Source organism: Rhinolophus ferrumequinum, chromosome 6 (genome assembly GCF_004115265.2).
Source record: "Rhinolophus ferrumequinum isolate MPI-CBG mRhiFer1 chromosome 6, mRhiFer1_v1.p, whole genome shotgun sequence".
NCBI classification, from domain to species: Eukaryota; Metazoa; Chordata; class Mammalia; order Chiroptera; family Rhinolophidae; genus Rhinolophus; species Rhinolophus ferrumequinum.
This window is the reverse complement of record NC_046289.1, coordinates 69,763,519-69,784,414: the sequence shown is the minus strand read 5'-3', so window position 1 is coordinate 69,784,414 and position 20,896 is coordinate 69,763,519. Positions and strand designations below refer to the sequence as shown.

Below are 20,896 nucleotides of genomic sequence, written 5' to 3'. Positions count from 1 at the left end.
ATGTAGGCTGCCCCTCTCAGCCTGGAAATGAGGCAAGAGGAGGAAACAAAAAGAAAACTGAGTGATAAAGCTTCCGGTAATAAGTCAGCCCTAGACTTATTCAGGGGCTGTAGCTTGTACTGAAAGCTACCTGCCTTGCCTTTGGGTATTCTAGAACGCCCCACTCCCCTTGGATGCCTGGGCATTCGGGCCCAGAAAAACATTCCCAAATGGCTGGGCAAGGGATTTCTAGGTTTACTCAGTTATTGACAAACCTTCATAATAATTCTGGGAAACGTAGGTCCTGAGGTGAATTGTCCTCACACAGAACATAGGTCAGGCCTCCCCACCCCCACCCCAAAGTTATTTCATGAAGCCGAGGAATATTGTGAATCCATTGCCCGTCGGTTGCATCAGCTGGAGCTGTCCGCCTTAGCAACTCTCAGTCCTACATCAGATTTTCTAACATAATAAGTGAATCCTCATTAATAGGCTAATCACTGAAAATTAAGTGACTCATGATGGAATATTTAGATACTGACAAGGCCATGGGGAACATTTGAAGACTGTCTTAGCTTGGGCTTGCTATAGCAAAGTACCCTAAACTGAGGGACTTATGAACAACAGGCATTTATTTCGCACAGTCCTGGAGGCTGGAAGTCTGAGACCAGGGTGCCAGGATGGGCAAATGCTGGTGAGAGCTCTTCCAGGTGCCAGACTGCCCACTTCTCCTTGTATTCTCACATGGCAGAAGGCAAAGAGAGGAAGCAAGCTCTGTGTCTCTTCTAAGACCACAAATCCCACTCATGACGGCTCTACCCTCGTGACCTAATTACCTCTCAAAGAGCCTCCCTCCTAATACCATCGCACTGGGGATTAGGATTTCAATTTAAGGATTTCAGGGGGACACAAACATTTAGTCCTTAACAGGGACAAGAGGGCATATCAAGCTTTGGGTAATGCCACCTGTGCCTCATTGAGAAATGATACTCTAAGCCAGGAGTTGGCAATGGCAAACTTTTCCTGTAGAGGACCAGATAGTAAGTATTTTAGGCTTTGTGAGCCATACAATCTGTTGGAACTATTCAAGCCTGATGCTGTTTTGCAAAAGCCACCATAGACAATACGTAAGCACATGGGCGTGACTGTGCGCCAATAAAATTTTATTTATGGATACTGAAATTTGAATTTTATATCATTTTTACATGCCATGAAATGTTGTCCTTCTATTGATTCTTTTTTCAACCTTTTAAAAATGTAAAAAAATATTCTTAGTTGATGGGCCATACAAAAACAGGTGGTGGGTCGAATTTGGCCTCTGGGCTATAATTTGCAGCCTGTGCTCTAAGCTATGGGAGTGGCCAACCCAGTGAAAGGAAGTCCTGCTACCGAAGTGTTCCCCTTTACCTTTTATGTTAATGCCTTTCTAGCATTATTTTTCAAGATTAACGGCCAGGACACAGAATAATGGTGGCAGGTAATTGACATATAACTTACTATTCCTGTTTTCTCTATTGATGATCTGGATGGAAGAGCATTTTTAAAGTTTGTAAATAGTCATTGTGATGGCCTCCTGAGCATGCTAAGTTGCCTACTGACAGCAAAGAGGCCTGTGGTGTTGTCCTGGTGAGGTGACGTGCTTGCGCTCCGTTTCTGGAGGGTGACGAGCAAAGAGGTGGGGACTTCAGGCCTAAGTGAGTTTCACCTTTGCTTTTGACCTCCTGCACAGTGCCGCGTTTGTTTGATTTACGGCAGAGCCTGATTTTCTGGCAACTTATTTGCCATTCGCTCCAAGTTAGTTGACTATAAGCAAGTTTTACGTACTGGAAAATACGCATCATTTATAGTTTCGGCATTACAATTTCCTAAGAACCCCGTGGCGCCCAGCCCTATAAATCAGAGCATGGAGAGGCCGGCCTCATCACTCACCTCATCAGCTTTCTTACACCCCGGTGCCAGGTTTAGAAAGCCGTTTCCCATAAAGGTGTCATCTGCCTGGAACCAGGCTGTCTGAGAGCCACTCCCTTCCGAGATGGCGGTCCACTCTTCACACTGTGTCTTGGGGTGGCGGTGTTGTGAGGTGAGGCTCTATTGGGCTTGATTAGGCCTGCTGCAAGCTTTTTGTGGTCTAGAGTGAGGGCACCACAACAGCCTATTGTGGGATGCTCCACTAGGGTCCCCACTGCCTTGGGACTCCCACATGGAAGACACACTGATTTCTGAAACAAGGCTCTGTGAGTGTACTCCTCTGTGGAAGAACACAGATTCAACAGGAAATGATGCTGTGTACACAGCCTCTGTGTGCACACATACCTGACATAATACCATTTGGGGGTTTAGGGGTTGATACGCCAAACGTTAGTCCCTTAAAAGCAGTGGACCACATTACATCATTCCACCTGTCAGCTCAGTTGCTGCCATAGATGAGTAACTTACACAATGTGAGATGCAAAACTTCTCTCCCATATACAGGCTGAAGTTGCAACCCTTTCTGGGAAAATAAGCCTGCATTGGGGAAAGGTCCGTAGCACGTGGCTTCTTTAGTGGGCATTTAGTCCTCTCTAATACTAGCTGTAGCGTATAAAATTAGACTAATTCAAAGGAAATCAGTCTATAAATATTCGTTAAGTACCAAGGCCCAATGTCCAAGACCAAGAGTTTATCTCCCTGCCCTTATGGGCAGCGAATAAAACACAGTTGGGGGATAAGATATTTATCAGACACTGTCTCACAACCTTTGAGGTTACTTATACTTCTGATACTTTCCCAGATAGATGGGAAAGGAGCCGTGGTGCTCTTCCTAAAGGCTTTGCTTGGCTATTTTTGGACAGAAAGTGACATAAAATCGTATTTTTTCCCACAAATTTGCTTCTTCATTATATCGTATCTTCACATTTCATCTGGTGTCCAAGCCCAAAACCTGTAAGTCATCCTGGATGCTATTTAAAATCTTTGGGATTGGTCAGTTATTCTGGCTCTTGCTACCTTAGTTTTCTCATCCATTTGCCCTCTGCATTCACACTGCAGGGCCTCTTACCTTCCCTCTGAGAATCATGCAGCTTCAGTCTTATCAGTCTCTAAGGCTCAAATCCGCTCTCACCCCCAATCCATCGGCCAAGCCACGGCCATGGTGGTTTTCTAAAACAAAAAGCTGAAAGGATCACTTCTCTGTTTAAAATCCTTCATTCATTCATTTGGAAGTTTAAACTATTTTGGAGCACCAAGCCTCTTATTAGCGTCTGACTCCTACTCACTTCCCTGACAAGTACCATTCAGCCTGTCTAGGCTCTGCCTGGCCGTTTCTCACATGTGCCCTGTAAGACACCAGAGAGCTCCAGGAACCTTCGGCTGACATGTCCGTCCAGGGCTCTGGCTTTGATGCCCTGTGTGTGGCTTCCATAGCTCCGATTACAGGCTCCATTACCGATGGCACACATCACACTCCACGGTAATGGTTGATTTATTTCTTAGGTTATCAAGTAGGAACTGTATACAGCTTAAATGCTGTTCTCAGGTCTTAGCATGGTGTCTGACACTGTAAATGCTTCATACATGTGTAAAGGACTGACTAAAATCAGTCCTGGTGAATGATGCTCTGATATTAACTTTCCGTGACACATTTCCCCCAGTTTATTCCAAAGTCGTATAAAATTCCTGAAGTTCCTGCCCCGCCCCCCAACTCCCTCCCCCTGCCCCACCCAACTCTGGATATGTGTATCGGACCCCTCTCCATGCACAGAACACTGGATCTTTAAGATTCTCTGTCAGCCTTCCCATTGCAAACCCTGATCCCAGACAGGCTTCAATCCCAGAGAGCCTTGCAGTTATAGTTTACTGTCTCCAGGGTAACATAAGCTGGTGAGCCTATGGGCTGGTCTCCTCATATTGGTCTTAAACGTCCTGTTCTGAGACTAATTACAACTAGTAATTGTTCACCTAGCATTTCCTCCTTTTCATCTATGTCCTGGTGGGTGAGTTGAGGTGTTGATCTGTATGTTCTCTCACACCATCTTCATGAATATGCTTCACTCACTGTGTTCATTGAAACTTGGAAGCATGCAGTGCTCTAGGGATCTGGGTCCTACCTACAGAATAGAGTCTCCTGGTCACATTTGGAAGGGGAGAAATGCACGGCGCTCCCCCCCCACCCCGTGGTATCTCTCAGCAGCATCTGAATAAATAAAACTCCCCAAGGACCAAATGCCTGCAGTCCCGCAAGCGTTTTACTGATCATATTTGTAAAAACTGGTGATACTCTTGATTCCAGTTGTAAATGAATCTATGGTTTAATAATAATTTTATGAAGAAACAATTTACATAAAAGTATAATTTTTTTCATCTTGTCCTAATTCAGAATTCCTGTGTTTCCACTTTTATATCCATGGTTTTCGTTATAACCATGCTGAAAACGAAGTTCATTGTTTTTGAACTTTAAAACACAGGTGTTTTCTTTATGGGCATTCTTTGCTTCATCTCAGTGTCATTTAAAAAAAAAAAAGAAGGATATGACCTGGTTGTAGGATAACTAAGAAAAAGAGCTGACAATTAGAATCTTATTGAAACCCAAATCTCCCTAAAATAAAGTCACAGAGGCACCGAATATAGGCTAAGGAAATTTCTTTGGGTATGGAAAGAAGGAGGCTTCAGCTTTGCTCCTTTGTGAAAAAGCATTCTTGGGGAGAGATTGCAATATGTCAAAGTAATGATGTTATGAGTTAACCAAGACTTTCAGAAATATCAGGTAATAATCATTTCAACCCCAAAATAAATTTAATAGCTGTTAGTGGATTCTCTCCTTTTCTGAATTCATGTCCAACTCTTTCCACCCGTTTTAGTTTAAACCCCTTCCTCTGGTGATTGGCCTGGAGAGTACGTAGCTCTTCCAACTTAATTTTGCAAAGGGCACCGGTGCCCAACTGCTCAGACAGTAAGCTTCTGTGTGTAGGTTAGTACTCTCCCTTAGCTTTTAAGATCTGTCTTGCCATAGTTTTTAAGAAGCTTTAGACTTGTCCACTTAATGAGTGCCTGCTTTGTTCCAAGCATTGAGCTATGAGCTCTGTCTTTATAGGTAAGTTGATGTGGAAAAGTAAACAAATATCTGTAGAATAGGGGTATTATCGACTATTACCTAATTCACTGAGCAAAAAATAAAAGTAATGTCATTTCAGTAAGAGACATTTTATCACTTGTCTACGGACATTTGCCTCAAGTCTTCCCTTTACTCAGCCTGTGTAAATACATCAATAGAGAACGCTGAATTATGAAGGGAGTTGATTGTGCATTTGTTCTCGTACACTAAAGGTTAACACTTTTCATTGGGGTTTAGTCTCCTATTTGGGTAGCAGGAGATAGATAACTTGTTGTGGTTCTATATAATTGCATTAACTTTCTGTTCCTAAAGTAATTTATACACCGTGCATGTATTTACCATCATAGAAACCATCTTAAAATGTAGCTTTGTTGTCAACAGTAGAATATATTCCCTTGGAGTTGCTTAACTCAGCTTATCTGATACCTTTTATTAATTCTTAAGTTGACATTGTCAAATAAGGAATGCTCTCAGGTAGATCTTTTTCAGCTTTTTTATTTTCCTTGTGATTGGTTGTACGAGAAGCTAGATGAGTCCTTTCTAATTTTCACAGATTTCTACACGAGTTAGCCCAGATCCCTAATTTTGCTGAGCGTGCGCAGTGCATCATCTTCAGATCTGTCTTTTCCGAGGGTATCACCTCCTTGCATCGAAAGGTAGAGATCATCACACGAGCTTCTAAGGTATGTTGCTGACTACTTTAAAAAGATACCTTTGTCCTTATACGGAAATCAACCACAGTTCCTTTGTGAAAACCTTTTGGACTTAAGGGTATAAGTTTTTCTAAGTATGGCTGTGACGATTAGCCTGCCTAGTGCGAGTAGTGTGTGCAAGCAGGTGAGGTGGGGGTGGGGGAGGGAGAGAGGAAAGAAGAGAAGGAAGGAGAAAGCGACATGTTTACAGATTTCTTCTCAAGTGTTCCAAATACCTTCCACTGTACTTGCTGGCCACTTAAAACCAACCTAAATAGTATAGTTTGTTTTCCACTTCACTGTCTAGAGTGCAAAAGAGATTTTTGCCTTAGACCCATGAATTTGATCATCTGAAATGTGCCTACATAGTGAAATAAAAAGATTCTAGAGATTTGATAAAGGCAATGGATTATTATGATAATGAGTGATGGGCAAATAAATTTTTTGTTGGCTTTACCACACTGGTATCCATTATAAAATTAAATTCTAGCACTTGGGTTTTTCTCACAAAGAGCATGTCCTGAAGAAAATGATAATCCTCTCCATGAATATTGTAGTATTTAGTTGCTTATCTGAAGGCATGATTTTTTTTTCTTTCTGAAATATAAAAGATTTCAATAAATTTTACCAAAGTATACGATATACCATGTAGTAGCACCCTAAAAGTCAGGAGCAGAAGTTGGCCTAGAGCTGCATTTGGCTTTCTTTTCCTTATAATAAAGGAAGGTAAAGACAACTAAGACTACAGAGAAAGGAAAAAAAAATCAATTTGAAAATGTGTACTTGGAGCAAAAAAAAGAGAGAGAGGAAAAACAAATGAGAGAGCTGAAGAAAGCCCTAAATAGCTTGAAATTATAAAAGTTAATACATATATCCACAAACACTTAATAACACTTATTTTCCTTGTGATTGGTTGTATGGGAAGCTAGATGAGTCCTTTCTAATTTTCACAGATTTCTGGCTTTGAAATGCATCATTGTAGTTCACCTCTGAGGATTATACCCAGGAATAAGGAAGAATAGACTTGCTATTGTATCTACCTTACACTTAACTTTACTGTTTACATCAATGCATTGTCCATAAATAGATCCTCAAATAATATTAAACCCCTTTCTCCTTAGAAGTCATCAAATGTGAAGCCTAACTATGACAACTCTTTTTTCAATATATAAATACTTTAAAATAAGTATTTAAAAAAATTAAAACTGGCTTTTAATATATAAAATGATGGCTTTTAATATATATATATTTTTAAGACACTCATGACTTATAAAGTGTACTTTCCATTTCACCAGCTGTTAACCGGATTGGTAAAAGAAAAGCCTGTTGGGTCCTCAATAAATGTCTGTTGTTAGATAAACATAGATACATTTGGAATCCCACTCCCTAATAATTGATGTTTACCATCACAGGGCTTGCTGCACATGAAGAGTGTGAAGGATATTTTAGCTCTCATTCTGGCTTTTGGAAATTATATGAATGGAGGAAATAGGACTCGGGGACAAGCAGATGGATACAGCTTAGAAATTCTGCCCAAACTCAAGGACGTCAAAAGTCGGGTACTACGTATTTTTCATAATGAATGCCTATGATCTGCCGTTATTTTCCTTCTATGCCTTTAATTTAAAAAAAAAGAAAAATATTTTGATTGTTCCATTCATCTCTATCCTCCCTCCAACAAGATATTTTTTCTTTGCTCTCTTTTGACTTTTGATTAAGATAGATACTTTTTTTTTTATGTTTGATCTTATGTTGATGACAAAATTCCCAATATTTGTTCACTCTAAAATACACAGTTAGGTGTTGAACTGCATTGAGGGAATAAAACAGTATACAGTATTAGCCGTAGCACAAGGCTAGAGTGTGTTTGAATTCCGTGTTGGCTATTGGTAATGTACTCTTTCCTGAGCAGGGAGCAATGCTGAATCACCGATTGATCTGAGCATTGGAATTATTCTTTGGCCCACAACAATTGGGCTGGGCGTCTACTGTCACACTCTCCTGAGCCTGGTTATCATCTGGCTCCACACCCCTGCAGAGCTACCTCTTTAGAAACAACCAGCCCATACCTAGGCGTCCCATGGCGGGCAGGGGGAGTAGAGAGAGGGGAAACACACAGGCAAATTAGAATTAGACCCATGTGAACAAGACTCAAAGGCTTCCTTGTGGGAGGACCTGCTTGCTCCTGGCCTCCCAGGGTCGTAAAGTGGCGTGGCATTCCTTTTAAGCTGTCCTGATTGTTTTTCATGCCCTTAAGAACACACATCTTTTGAAAGGTGGGAAGGGAGGGATGGTTTTCTGTTCTAGTCCCTGGTTCCTTTTAGCACTCTCCATCCCCATCCTGTCTTGGCTTTATGCCGGAAAATGTTGAGACAGTATTTTGTTTGTTTGTTTGTTTGTTTTAGCTCAGAGGTTTTATGGATTATCTGTTTGGGGTTTTTTTTCCACCCCTAAAAAAGAATAGCATACTGTCATTTCTTTGTATAGATGCCATTAAAAATGGATGGGACAAAGAAGAGAGAGGAAAAGTCTTGCCAGTCTCAAACAGTACTAGGACCAGGACAAATGAAAAATATTAGGGTCACAAACTGAGATTTCAGTTCTCATCTGTATAATACGGCAGAGTCTCCTGTGAATGATTTTCATTTAAGCTTCTCTTTTAAACCTAGGATAATGGAATTAATCTGGTGGACTATGTCGTGAAATACTACCTGCGTTACTATGATCAGGTAAGAAATGGCATTATGTGGAAAACTACACTAAAGGGGTTTCAACTCGTACGCATTGTTGGCATTCAGCAATTGGATGACGGATGGATGGATGATTTTCAAGTTCAACATAGAATTTGAGAGCTATTCAAGCCTTCTTGGTTTATAGATGGGAACACTGAAGCCAAGAGAGTTTAGTTGACTCTTGTAAAGAGAAGCATTATTCAGTGGCACAAATCTACTAACTTTCAATCCGCTATATAACGCAGCTTCAGAGCGCTCCGCAGTTATCTCAGTGCCTCCTGACCAGGTGGTGAGGGGCTCTGTGAACTCTGTATCATTCAGTAATTGGTTGTATTTGAAACTAGATTCTGGGATGCAGGCCAAAATTTAGGAAATTAATATTCAGTAATACCCCCAAACTTTATCAGTAGTGTTCATCTGTAAACAAGTTGAAGATGTAGAATTTGAAATCCCTCCTCTCTTCTTAAATGACATTTGCAATTAGAAATAATTTCTGTGAGAAGCTACCTGAGCACAAGTCTCTGTGTTTTATTCCTTCTCCTTCAATTGAGAACAAGGAGTCCTAACTTTGAGAAGAAAGAGGTACTGTTGTAAGTTGTTGAGAAATCTAGCAATCAATATGAGTGGAAAAAGTCTCAGGAAAATGTCAGGACTCCTGTTTAACTATCCGTGTAAGCGGAGTTTTTCCTAGTTTTCCTAGGTACCGAGGGAAGCAAAGTAACGACGCCAGGGCCTTATTTTCAAAAGGTCTTACAATTTTATGCAGAAGAAAAGCTAAGCACTGATGATGTCTATAGTCATCCTTCCTGCCCTTTTGGTGGGTTTATCTCATTGTTCTCACCATGTCTATAACCAGGCTTCTCATCCCATCCCCCACCACCCCCCCCCCACACACACACAAACTTCTTCCCTCTTTCTTCTATTAAGTATTGTGTAATGTTTGGTCATTTAGACATGAAGCTCATGCTCTTCTTTGATTCCTCTCTGTCCTTCAACTACATTATCTCCCATGTTCTTCCCTATTTCTTCATCCCAACGGACCCCAGCTCATTCAGGCTTTAAGGCAGCTCATCTAGGGAATTTCAATTGCTTCGCAGCTGGCCTCTCCACCTCTACTCACTCCCATTTTAGTCCATCCCACACCCTGTGGCCCGATTACATTTTATAGATCTGCTCATTTCGCATCACTTGTTTACTCAAAAATGAAATGGCTCCTCATTTTCAAGTGAATTAAGACCCTATCCAATTTAATTCCAGTCTTTTACAATCGTACTTTTATACCTTTCCCTCTACACGTACTCTATGATTCAACTCAAGACTTGATGTTTTCCAAACACACCCTGTGCTTTCTTACTGATGTGTTTTTTGCATCTGACATTCTCCCTAAATGGAACTATTCTTGTCCTTAGCCTTTTTAAAATTTCTCTTTTTTCTTATAATACTCTCTTAAAATAATAAAAGACCTTTTGGGGAAAAAAAAATTCCAAAAGAATGAATGAATGAATGAATGAATGAATGAGCAAGCAAGCATGCCGCCTAATACGTATGCAATGAGCGCTTCAGAATCAACAAGAAAAGCTCAACTTGTCCCTTCTCATTTTAAAAAAAATGGCAAGATGAATCAAAGATATAAATTGCCAACTAGGTATATAGAATTAGCAATGTGAATTGATCAAACCTTTCTCCGGCCTATGACGTACGGTAGGCTGAAGTTATTCTCTATTTAAGATCTCTAGGTCAGATGAGACCTATATCTAGTCTGTCCCAGACTCACCAAACTATGTGTCCTCTAAAGAGCACCTTGAAAGAAATTCACGTAAAGATGTCGTGTGTTTGTCAAGCTGTTTGCACAAGCTGTGCCTACTTACAGGGACACCTGGTTCTAATTCATGCAGATGTGTGCTACATGGGCTAGCAAGACTTTGACCTTTTTGTATCAAAAGCCCTAGAAATATGCATAATTTTTCTAGAGATTTTTATCCCAAGGGAAAAGAATTAGGACATGTATCACTATTTTATTTAAAATAACTTATAATAGCAAAATATTGCAAAAATTTTGGTAGATGTCCCAAAATAGAAACTAAGGTCAAACCGTGTTTCCCTGAAAATAAGACCAGCTCTTATATTAATTTTTGCTCCAAAAGATGCATTAGGGCTTATGTTCAGGGGATGTCATCCTGAAAAATCATGCGAGGGCTTATTTTCCGGTTAGGTCTTATTTTCGGAGAAACACAGTAGAATCATAAAATGGAATAATATGTTGCCATGGAAAGTATATAGGAGGACATTTAGTGACATTGGGAAATGCTTTTGATCTGCTTTTAAATTACAAACATGTTTCAAATAATATATAGTATAATCTCAAATACGTAAACATAAATACACACAAACGCACAGGAAAACCTGGAAGGATATATATTAACATGTGTGATTATGTCTGGGTGGTAGAATTGTAAGAGATTTTTTTCAATTACTAAACATAATGAACACCTATCAATTTGGTAAAAGGGAAAAAAAGATATATAATAAAAAATAGTGCAATCTTTCATGGCCCTTCGTCCATGAAGGCTTTGCTCACTTCCTCATGCTTTATTCCTTTGAATGCTGGGAACACTGTGTTTGAACAACTCTCTCACAGTAGGTTTTATTCTGCCTTGTCTATAGCTATCAATGAGCAATTTTCTATCATGCTGGCATTGCTCCCTGAGGTCCAGAATGCACCGCTATCTCTTTTTTAGTGTCTATAATGTTAGGTGCCTGATAAATCCTTGCTGAGTGGCATCTACTATAAATATCGACAAGAATGTAGTAAGTGCATCTGTAAAGAAGTAGTTGTGAAGAGGTGAAAGCTGTTTTCTGGTGGAGTGGGGCAGGCACGTTGCAGTTCAGGCAGTGGGTACGTACCTGAAGTTCTGACAGCAGGTACCGATGAGGCAGAAGAATTACCTCAGAAGAATCTTCTGAGAATTACTCAGTCACTTCTGAGAGGTGACATTTCCCATCGAAGGTTCTAAACCCATGGTAAATCCATGATTTACCTCAGAGTGTCTGCCTTAACCAAGTCAGATGCATTGTGTAGGAAGGCTGCGATTTGCGTATGATATACGGCGCTCATTGAAGAGAACTGAACCCGGTGGAATCAACTTTGCAGAGGAAAAATGTTACCATTAGAATAGTTTCAAACTTGGAAATGGCTCCATTTAGGAGAAATAAGAAGTCAACATTTGTGTGGTGCTCTCCCAGTTTTCACTGTACAAAATGCATTTCACTCAACAAGAGTGTAGAATTATGTGATTTATTAAACTACCCCCTCCCTCTAGGAGCATAAGTGATGATTTTTGTGGTTAGTGGTGATGAGCAATTAGCTGAAGAAAGGTGACTCCAGCTCCAAGTTTCTTTCCACTTATGCCAGGTTTTGGGTCCAAGTCTAGGTCTGTGAAGTTCAAAGAAACTCATCTAGAGCCATGTCTCTTGAACTCGAATTATACAACTTGCACAAGAGCTACTACCAGGCTGATTTACTCAGCAGCATTTTCTCTTTTTCTTTATTGGAAAAAAAAAAAAAATGAAGCCAGTGCTGAGTCTGATAAAAAGTTTTGGACATTAGATATCATTCATGAGTTTTCCCAGTGTAGATTACCGTGGAGTTTTGTGGAAGGCATGTTACATATTGTTCCACCTTGGCCCTCAGACCAGGGCGCTGCTTTCATTGTTTTTAAAGTGGTGAAATAAGTATAGAAAGATGGAAAAATTGCCTTGATTACATAAAATGTTGTTGTGATCTAATGAGGAAAACTACCTTCTTCTAGCATCCCAACTAAAGTTTAAAGTCTTAAAGGAAGAGGAAGGGTCCGGGGAATCACTAAAACCACAAGAAAATATGATGATAGGTTAGATGTCTCCTGCTAACGGTACAGACTTCCCAGAGCAGTGTTTTAAAACCTCTCTGTAATGCTGCTGGACAAAGTTTATTGATATGCCAGAGATAATATTTTATACTGAGAATAAGATGCAGCGTCTGCCTTCAAAGTGTTTATAGTCTAGTGGGGAAGACATACAAGCTAACGTGACAATTTGTAACTTAATGTTGATAAGTGCAGTGATAATAGTAAATACGACGGGCTCTTGGAAACACCCAGAAGTGGGTTGCTGGGACATAGGGGAAGTCTTTGAGGAAGTGACATCTATTCTGAGACTTGAAGGATGAGCATGAACGAGGAGGTGTGAGGACATTCTGGAAAGGTTGGGAAGGACAGTTTTGTCTAAAAGTTGCACTGCAGCCCGTTCTCTTATTTTATGAAAGTTTGGGGGAAGGAATTAGAGATAGGGGGAAGAGAGAAATAAGGCTGGACATGTAGACAGAGGCCAGATCATAAAGTGCCTTGTAAAGCAGTTTCAGAGTTTGGAACTAGTCCTAATGGCAGTAGGAAAGATGGAATGTGAAGGAAAGCTGGCAGAGCAGGCTATGTGGAGAGACCTGAAGACTGTCTGAGATATGCAAGATACAGAGCTTATATTAAACAACTCAGGGGGAAAGCAAGCTGGAATGGAAAAGAAATTTGAGGCTCATCTTATCTTTCAATGTGCCTGAAGGTTTTGTCCCTCAAGGTGTTTCTCAGCTCAGATACTCTATTAGGTATAGTTCTGGAGCTTGTCAAAAACTATACCCAATCATGCCTCAGTAAATATCTGCTAAGGCTAGCCAAACAACATTTGGAAAATGTTTACAAATATGGGTGCAGAATTCAGTCTCACACACACACATGTACACACATGCGCACACACACACACACACACACACACACACAAGCTTTAAGCTTCAGGGGAAGGTAGGTAAAGGCGTAAGGGAGATTGTTTCTTCCATTACAGGGCCGCCTTATCCAGCACCTTCCATCTCACACCCATTGACGATGAGTTATCTAATCTAATTGCTACCATGTGAAACTCAAACAAGGACTTTAAATTTAAGTACTTTCATGTGTTCCTCCTATGGCCTTTTCCATGGAAGTAGAATGTCCAAGATCAGGACATAGCTGACAATTTTCCCTTTGATTCATGAGGCAAAATAGAACCTTGCCCAGGCCATCCCCAATCTAAATGCCAGTAAGACCAAACTGACGTTGTGCAAGACGTGGAAGCACTTCAAAGTGACCAGTCCAAGTATAGGGGTGGCAGAGGGGCATCGCTATGACTCTTCGTCAAACCTCCAACCCAAGATGCTTTGGAATTTCAACTGGAAGCGACAGTTGAGAAGGATAATGTGCTTTTGTTTACCGTATCTTTTAGGAAGCAGGAACAGAAAAGAGCGTTTTCCCCCTGCCTGAACCACAAGATTTCTTTCTGGCTTCCCAAGTCAAGTTTGAAGACCTCATAAAAGACTTGAGAAAACTGAAGAGGCAACTAGAAGGTAACAGGAACTGTTCTATTATTATGATAATAGCTAAAAAAACAAACAAACAAAAAAAAACCTTGTTTTTAATGACTGACGAGGATTATTTATGTGTGCCTCTGGGATGAAATTGGTGCAGAGTTCCATTATGGCACTCTGCAGCCCTCATGGAACTTTCCATGTCCGGGCACTTTTTGGAGGCACTGTATTTACATATCCCTCTCTTTTGCTAGCTTTAATTAGTGCTTGTATCTACGTCTTGTTATAGTTACATTTTCCAACGTATAATAGATATAATTTTAATCATAATAGCAACCTTTTATCAAATGCTTACTGTTGTGTCGTGATTCTTAAAACAACCCTATGCTAACTCCATTTTACAGATGAGAAAAATGAGGTTTAGAGAGATTGTATTCACACAGCTAGTGAGAGGCGGATTTACTGAACTCTAATCAGGTCTACCTGATTAGGACTCATGTATTTTCTAAACTAGTTTTATTCTCTCTCTCTCTCTTTCTGTCTCTCTCTCTCTCTCTCTCTCTCTCTCTCTCACACACACACACACACACACACACACACACACACACACTCATGCTCGCATCCCTATATATTTGGTTTATCTCTGAGTCTAATAATGATGGCAAGACCCGTAGTAAACCTTCTATTCCAGTTTAATTTACATTTCTAATTATACAAAACAAAATGCCGAAAGCCCTTTTTGGCTGTTTCAAAAGGTGAAAATATGTCTCTCTTGGGCAGGAATTTTCTTTTGGCGTTTCTAGAGTCTTGTGTTTTCACTGTGGAGACATCTCCTTGTCCAAGAATATAAATACTTGCGTTGGAGCTTGTATAACTCCAATTGAAGAGCTCTACGGAGGATTTAGGGAGCGTGTTAATGTGGAAATGGGGCCCAGAGTGCCAAAGGGAGAGCTTGAGGAAATGAAGAGCTTGAACCAGGAATATTTTTACACTAAGACATAAAATAAACATTTTAAAAATGTTTATTGTGAAAGAGTGCTCAGAAACCTAAGTCTTAGACAGAGAACAGTTTGGAAATGGAAGTAAAGTGGGAAAGATCTGCTCCTAGTGGCAGGAAAAGCCATTTATTTTTACTTTGGGCATAAAACTTGCTTAAATAAGGATAGTGGTTACAAGTGAATATTTTTACCTTGTAAATTATTTTTAAAGGAACATGTGGATTTTTCCCCCTCCTGTTGATGTGGTTGAGAGCATGAATTCAACCAAATGAATGCTTTGTCCAGGAATGTGATATGTGAACTTACGGTTATTCTTTTCCCTTTCCTTAAAAAAAAAAAAAAAAAAAAAAAAAAAGACAGTTTTATCCTTGTCTAGCAGGAGCTTGGTTCTTATTGTAATAAAGCAGAGTAAGCCATCGTATAGCAGTTTTTTCTGTCCCTCTTCAGGGGCAGAATTAGGGCCCAGACCTGTCCTCCCAAAGGCTGCAAGGTGAGCAGTGACAGCAAACACCCATGTTTGTTCACACCGTGGTTATCCCTGAATTCCCATCTCCTCATCTCTTGGCCCTTGTAAACCCTTGGCCTTGCCCTCTCGTGTAGCCTTTTGAGCAGAAACCTGATCTATATTTGATCTTTCCTCTTCTCCTGCCTTCCTTCCAGGGGCTTCCTCTTTCGGGCATCCTGGCTCGGCCACCTCCCTTTGGTGTGCCTGTGTTTGATGATAAATAAGAAAGGGCTGAGAAGACTGATAGCAGGACAGAGGCCAACCAGGGCTTCCCCCAGAGCTTCCCACTTTGATACACCTTATTTTCTCTAAGGAGATCCTAGGAGTCATTCCAGATCTCTCAGTACTCAACTAACACTTTCCTCAGTCAAGTTTAAGGAAATGTCAGATCTTCTGAAGGAAAACTCAATCTCCCCTCCGTTATTTTTTTCTTCTTTGTATTGGACTTCGCCAAAAGACACGAAGTACCATAAAAGCAAATGAGGGGACTGGAACGCCCCCACACACATTGAATATTTAAACAAAAATGCACTGCTAATCTTTAGGGATGCCAGTGTTTTTAACACATGAAAGGTACCTAGTAAATATTTAAAGAAAATACAGACCATTGGTTCTCTAATGAATTTCTTTTTCTTCTAAATACCATCTGGCAAGATGGCCAGAGTCGTGGCGGTCCGTTTCATCTCACATTCCCATTCAGGTTTCACCTCCTTTTCCATAAGGCCTTGGTGTGAGCCTAGATTGAATGTTTAATTGAAGAGGACATAATTTTCACACATACAGCAAAGATTTGATGAGGCTTTGAGGTTTATTGTAGCCATTAAAATGTCGTGGCTGCTGGCAAAACCCCAGAAAATGTCTAAAGCTAAACCAGATGTGATTAGCAAATTTCAAGAAGTCTCAGGCCCCAGTTCTCCCAGCAAGCAACACCCTTTAGAAGAAAATTATTTTGAGTAGCATGAACCACGCCTTAAAAAATACAATGTTCATTAAACCATGGTTGTTGGTTGTATGAATGTCACTGCTATGAGTAGAGGTTGTCAATGAACATCTTTCATAAGGACACGAACTTTGAATAGCACTTTTACATAGGTAAACACAGCACGGATAATAGTACCAACTACAATTTGTTGTGTGATTATCATCTATGAGGTGCTTGACATGTATCATTTCTTTTCATCCTTACAATGACCCTATGAAGCAGATGTTATTACTGATCTTTCACAAGAGGAGAAAACTGATCTTTATGGTACTCACGTACCTTGCCAAGTTACTTCACAGGTGATGACCTAGCCACATTTTGAAAGTAGGTATGACTCTAAGCCATGTGCTCATGACGTATCCTGCCTGTAGCCAGAAGTCCCCATATCATGTCAGAGATCAAAATAGAAAGATATGTAGTCAAGGTATAAAGCCTCATGAGATACAAATGACAGAAAGAAAGTCACTGAATGTGGGTACATGAGTGCAAGTGTATACACACGCACACACACACACACATACACACACTCTCTCTCTCTCCTAGAGCCACGTATATACACCCTCAGATCAGAGACAGGAGAGAACTTACTTTGGGTTGGGGGAAAGGAAGGGGAAGATATTAGGAGAGATGTGTTGTAAAAGTGAGTAGACACAGTGTTGCATAAACATAAGACCCCAGGCTTTGGAATCAGACATGTATTTTCTACTGCTTTGGTGAAAGCGGGATCTTGTTGAGTGATGTAACCATAGAAAGTATTCATTTTCTGACCTGTGAAATGAGACGATTATAGCACCTATGCCGTAGGATATAATGAATGCACGGTCCCTTAATAAGGAAAGCTTTAGTAAAGCTCATCAGGAATATACACCTTTTGCTGGAAAATGCCCACTTAGTAGAATCAGGCCCATATTGTTGAGAGGCCAACTGGTTGGGCTTTTGGGGAATCGAATTGCCTGGGCACTCATGCTGTCTTCTGTACATCGTGGAGACAGAACGAGTTCTTGGTGCTTGGGATTGTGTTCCATATTTTGTTTACTATTTTACATCCCTAAATGAGATGATAATTTTGATTTCCCTAATACTGTGATATTGTCAGTAATAGTTGGGGGAAACGCCAGAAAGCAGTAGGAATAATTTCTCTCTTTCTTATCCCTCAACCGTGTTTACTGGCCAAAATTCTGAAGGTATACTTACGAGCCCACGTGTGGCAAGCAGAGAAAACGGCTCCCAAAGATATCTAAACCCTAATCCCTGCAATCAGTGAATACGTTGCCTTACATGACAAAATGGGACTTTGCTGACAGGGAGACAGGAGATTATCCTGGACTAGCCAAGTGGTCCTAGTCTAATCCCATGAACCTTTGAAACTAAATCTTTAAAAGCTGCGAACTTTCCTTGTCTGCGGTCAGTGGGTGATCGTAGAATGATCAGAGACATGCATTGTTGCTGGCTTTAGAAATGGAAGAAGTGGGCAATGACCCGAGGAATGCGGGAAGCCTCAAAAACTGGAAAAGACAAGGAATAGCTTCTCCCGAGAGCCTCCAGAAGGGAAGGCAGACCTGTCACCACTTTGATTTCAGCCCAGTGAGACCCATGTCAGACTTCTATAGGTAATATATTTGTGTTGTTGTAAGCCACTTAAGTCTGTGATAATTTGTTATGTAAGACTAGGAAACAACCACACCATGCAGTGTATCCTTTCTGATTGTGCCAGTTCATACCAGACACACACACACACCATTGCTGAGGCCATAAATGTAGGATTTTCCAAGTATTACAGTCACCAGGATTTCTCACCTTAAAACTTGAAATATTATCATTGTTTTCTTTCCCTGAATACTTAATATTATGTTGCAGAACATGCATTCTGTGAAATGTAGTTTAAGAAGTGATGTTTATATTACTATCAAATTTTTACTATAAAGCCACGATTGGTTAAGTCATCATCACTAGATGACCTTAACAGGAGGAGCTGTGGTGAATAATTGTGGCCTTTGCCCTTTAATGTCGCTCGGAATATCATCTGGCTACACTGTCCTTACTGTTTGTTGCCCATGCAAACGGAGTGGGTCAAATCCTCTCTGATGTCTTGATGCCTGAAAGGCAAAACGAGTAACCTTAGTATTATTCAGAATTACTCTAATGTCACCACCCACAAATCCACCTTTGTTTGACATGATCCTGTGATAGCATTTCATTATGAAAAAATTCATTCTGGCTATGAAAGTAGGAAGGTTAATTCATTTTTTGGTTGAAAAATGAGACAGGAACTCTTCAAAGAGGTGTTGAGAAGTCAACTTATTCTGAAAAGTTTAAGAATAAAAATAAATTGCCCATATTAGCTAACAATAGTTACTTAGTGTCCCCTGTCATTGAGGGTGGGTTGTTTAATCAACCAGTTACGTACTAAATCTTGCCTTGAAAACGATGCATTGTTAGCCCTGTTATTATACATATAATTTGGGAAAATGTAATTAGTAGTTAACCCTCAGTGTAAGACATTCAAACTGGTTTGAGAAGCTTGGCCAAGATGCAAGTTTGTGTGTGTTTTAAGGTAATTCTGATGATATCTTCTTCTCTAAATATTTAAGACTATATATTTGAACATGCCCTTTCTTATGTACCATTTAGAAATATTTGGGAATATACACTTATACAGTTTGGGAAAGACAGGAGTCTCTGTTGACTTTTTTTGATATCTGTTACCACCCTAGGAATATTTATCCAATAAATGTTTATCCTAAAATGTTAACTCTTTAAGGCTTCTCTAAATGAGATGCTGTGTGAAATCCATAGTCCAGGCATTCAATAAATGTTAAAATCTTCATTCGAAGTTTGAATAGTAATAATATTTCTAAACTAACTTTACGTTAAAGTATATCCATTACATCTTCAGGTATTTTCAGTCCTGATGTCCTTATTGTAATGGAGTGACCAGTCTCCCAGAACCATCCAGATGAACCTCTGTTTTGTACATTACTCGTACTGGAACATTCTGTTCAAAATCTAAATGACAGGAGGATATAAATTCATACATACATGAAAAGTAATAGTTCAAGAAAGAGCGTTTTTTTTGTTATAGGGTTTTTTTTTTGGTAGATTTTCTAAACTGTAGTCAACTTGTCTTCCAAATGAAGATGGCAGATTGAATCCATGTGTCTTCGCTCCCTTCTAAAGGCCCACCAAAAAAATTATCACGTGTTATTTAGAGGCATACAATCAATACCAACCTAATCAGCTAAAAGAGGAGGAATTAGGGAGGGAAACAGACACACACCTACACGTGTAAAAACAGGAAATGAGACCATGGTTACATGGTAATTTCTCATGCCCCTTGACAGAGACTGGAGTAGTGGTAATAGTTTGACTGCTTGGATATCCATAGGAAATTTTTACAATTAAAACCAGATTAAAAACATTACTTATAGTCAACTCTCAATTATAGGTAGGTAGATTAGTGAGGTTAAGGATTAGCCATAGTTTTTAAAAAGGTAATAAAACATTATTTTAATATGAATTACTGTGAGTCAGCTATATTATTTACATGGTGGAAAACCTTCCCTATTTGAAAGTACATAGTAAGCAATAGACTACCTATTGTTTCTCCTGAAAGGTGGAAACAGTCCTCTCCTTGCCATTTAGCTCACTAAAGTGTCTGGGCAAATACATTGCTGAGATAACATTAGGGAGGTGCTGGAAGGGGAGCTGTGTGGGGCGGGATTTGAGACTGAGCACTGATGGCATCGGAAAGGGATGCTGCCTGATGGAGAGTTGGTGTCCCCAGCGGTGGAGGAAGGGCAGGAGGACTAGTTAGAAGAACTTCACCTTACCCTTGGCTGCTTCTGTGTTTTTTCATTTTGATTTGGGTTTATGTGTGGTGTTCTGCCTTCATCTTATTACAGCAACTCATTAAGACTTGACTGTGAGAAAGGAGGAGAAATGCTAATAACTGGTGTAACTGATCTGCTGATGGATTTTCAAGTTTGTGACATCAAGGGTAAGGGGGAAGAACCTTGTCCCAGCTCCACTGTCCAGATCTTTAGCGCAAGTTCGCCTCACCACCATCCTCTGACTCTATCTTGCAGCCATGTTGGCTCCACTTCAGCCAGTAAACTATGTATCTGTCCACCACTTGGATGAAAGGATGGCCTTTGGTGGGCTAAGTCAGTCAGTACTGTTGAACCCAAAACAGCATTTAAGAAAAGTGATTGCTGGGGTGGCCGGTTAGCTCAGTTGGTTAGAGCATGGTGCTAATAACACCAAGGTTGCCAGTTCAGTCCCTTCATGGGCCAGTGTGAGCTGCGCCCACCTTACAAAAACAAAAGTGATTGCCGATTGATACTATCTCAGGAAGCAAAGGAAATGATTTAAAGAAAGTCCGTAATGGCTATTCCTTTGAATTTGTAATAGACAGTCAGGGGCCTACCAAGCAGTGGGGGTAGGCGTACGGGGCTGCAGTGGCTCATTCTGCCCCCAGTACATGCAACGTGGGGATACACGTAGGGTTTGCCAGATTTATCACATAAAATACAGGAGGCCCAGTTAAATCTG

The 20,896-nt window shown here is 40.3% G+C and overlaps 1 protein-coding gene across 1 annotated transcript in view; it reads left to right on the top strand.

The window, feature by feature from the left end:
- The window catches only part of FMN1 (formin 1), a 264,605-nt gene that overhangs the window by 128,234 nt on the left and 115,475 nt on the right, over positions 1-20,896 (top strand). The window contains 4 exon segments of the mRNA XM_033108537.1: positions 5,622-5,751; positions 7,173-7,319; positions 8,430-8,489; positions 13,779-13,899. Of these exon segments, the coding sequence (XP_032964428.1) occupies positions 5,622-5,751; positions 7,173-7,319; positions 8,430-8,489; positions 13,779-13,899 (458 nt within the window).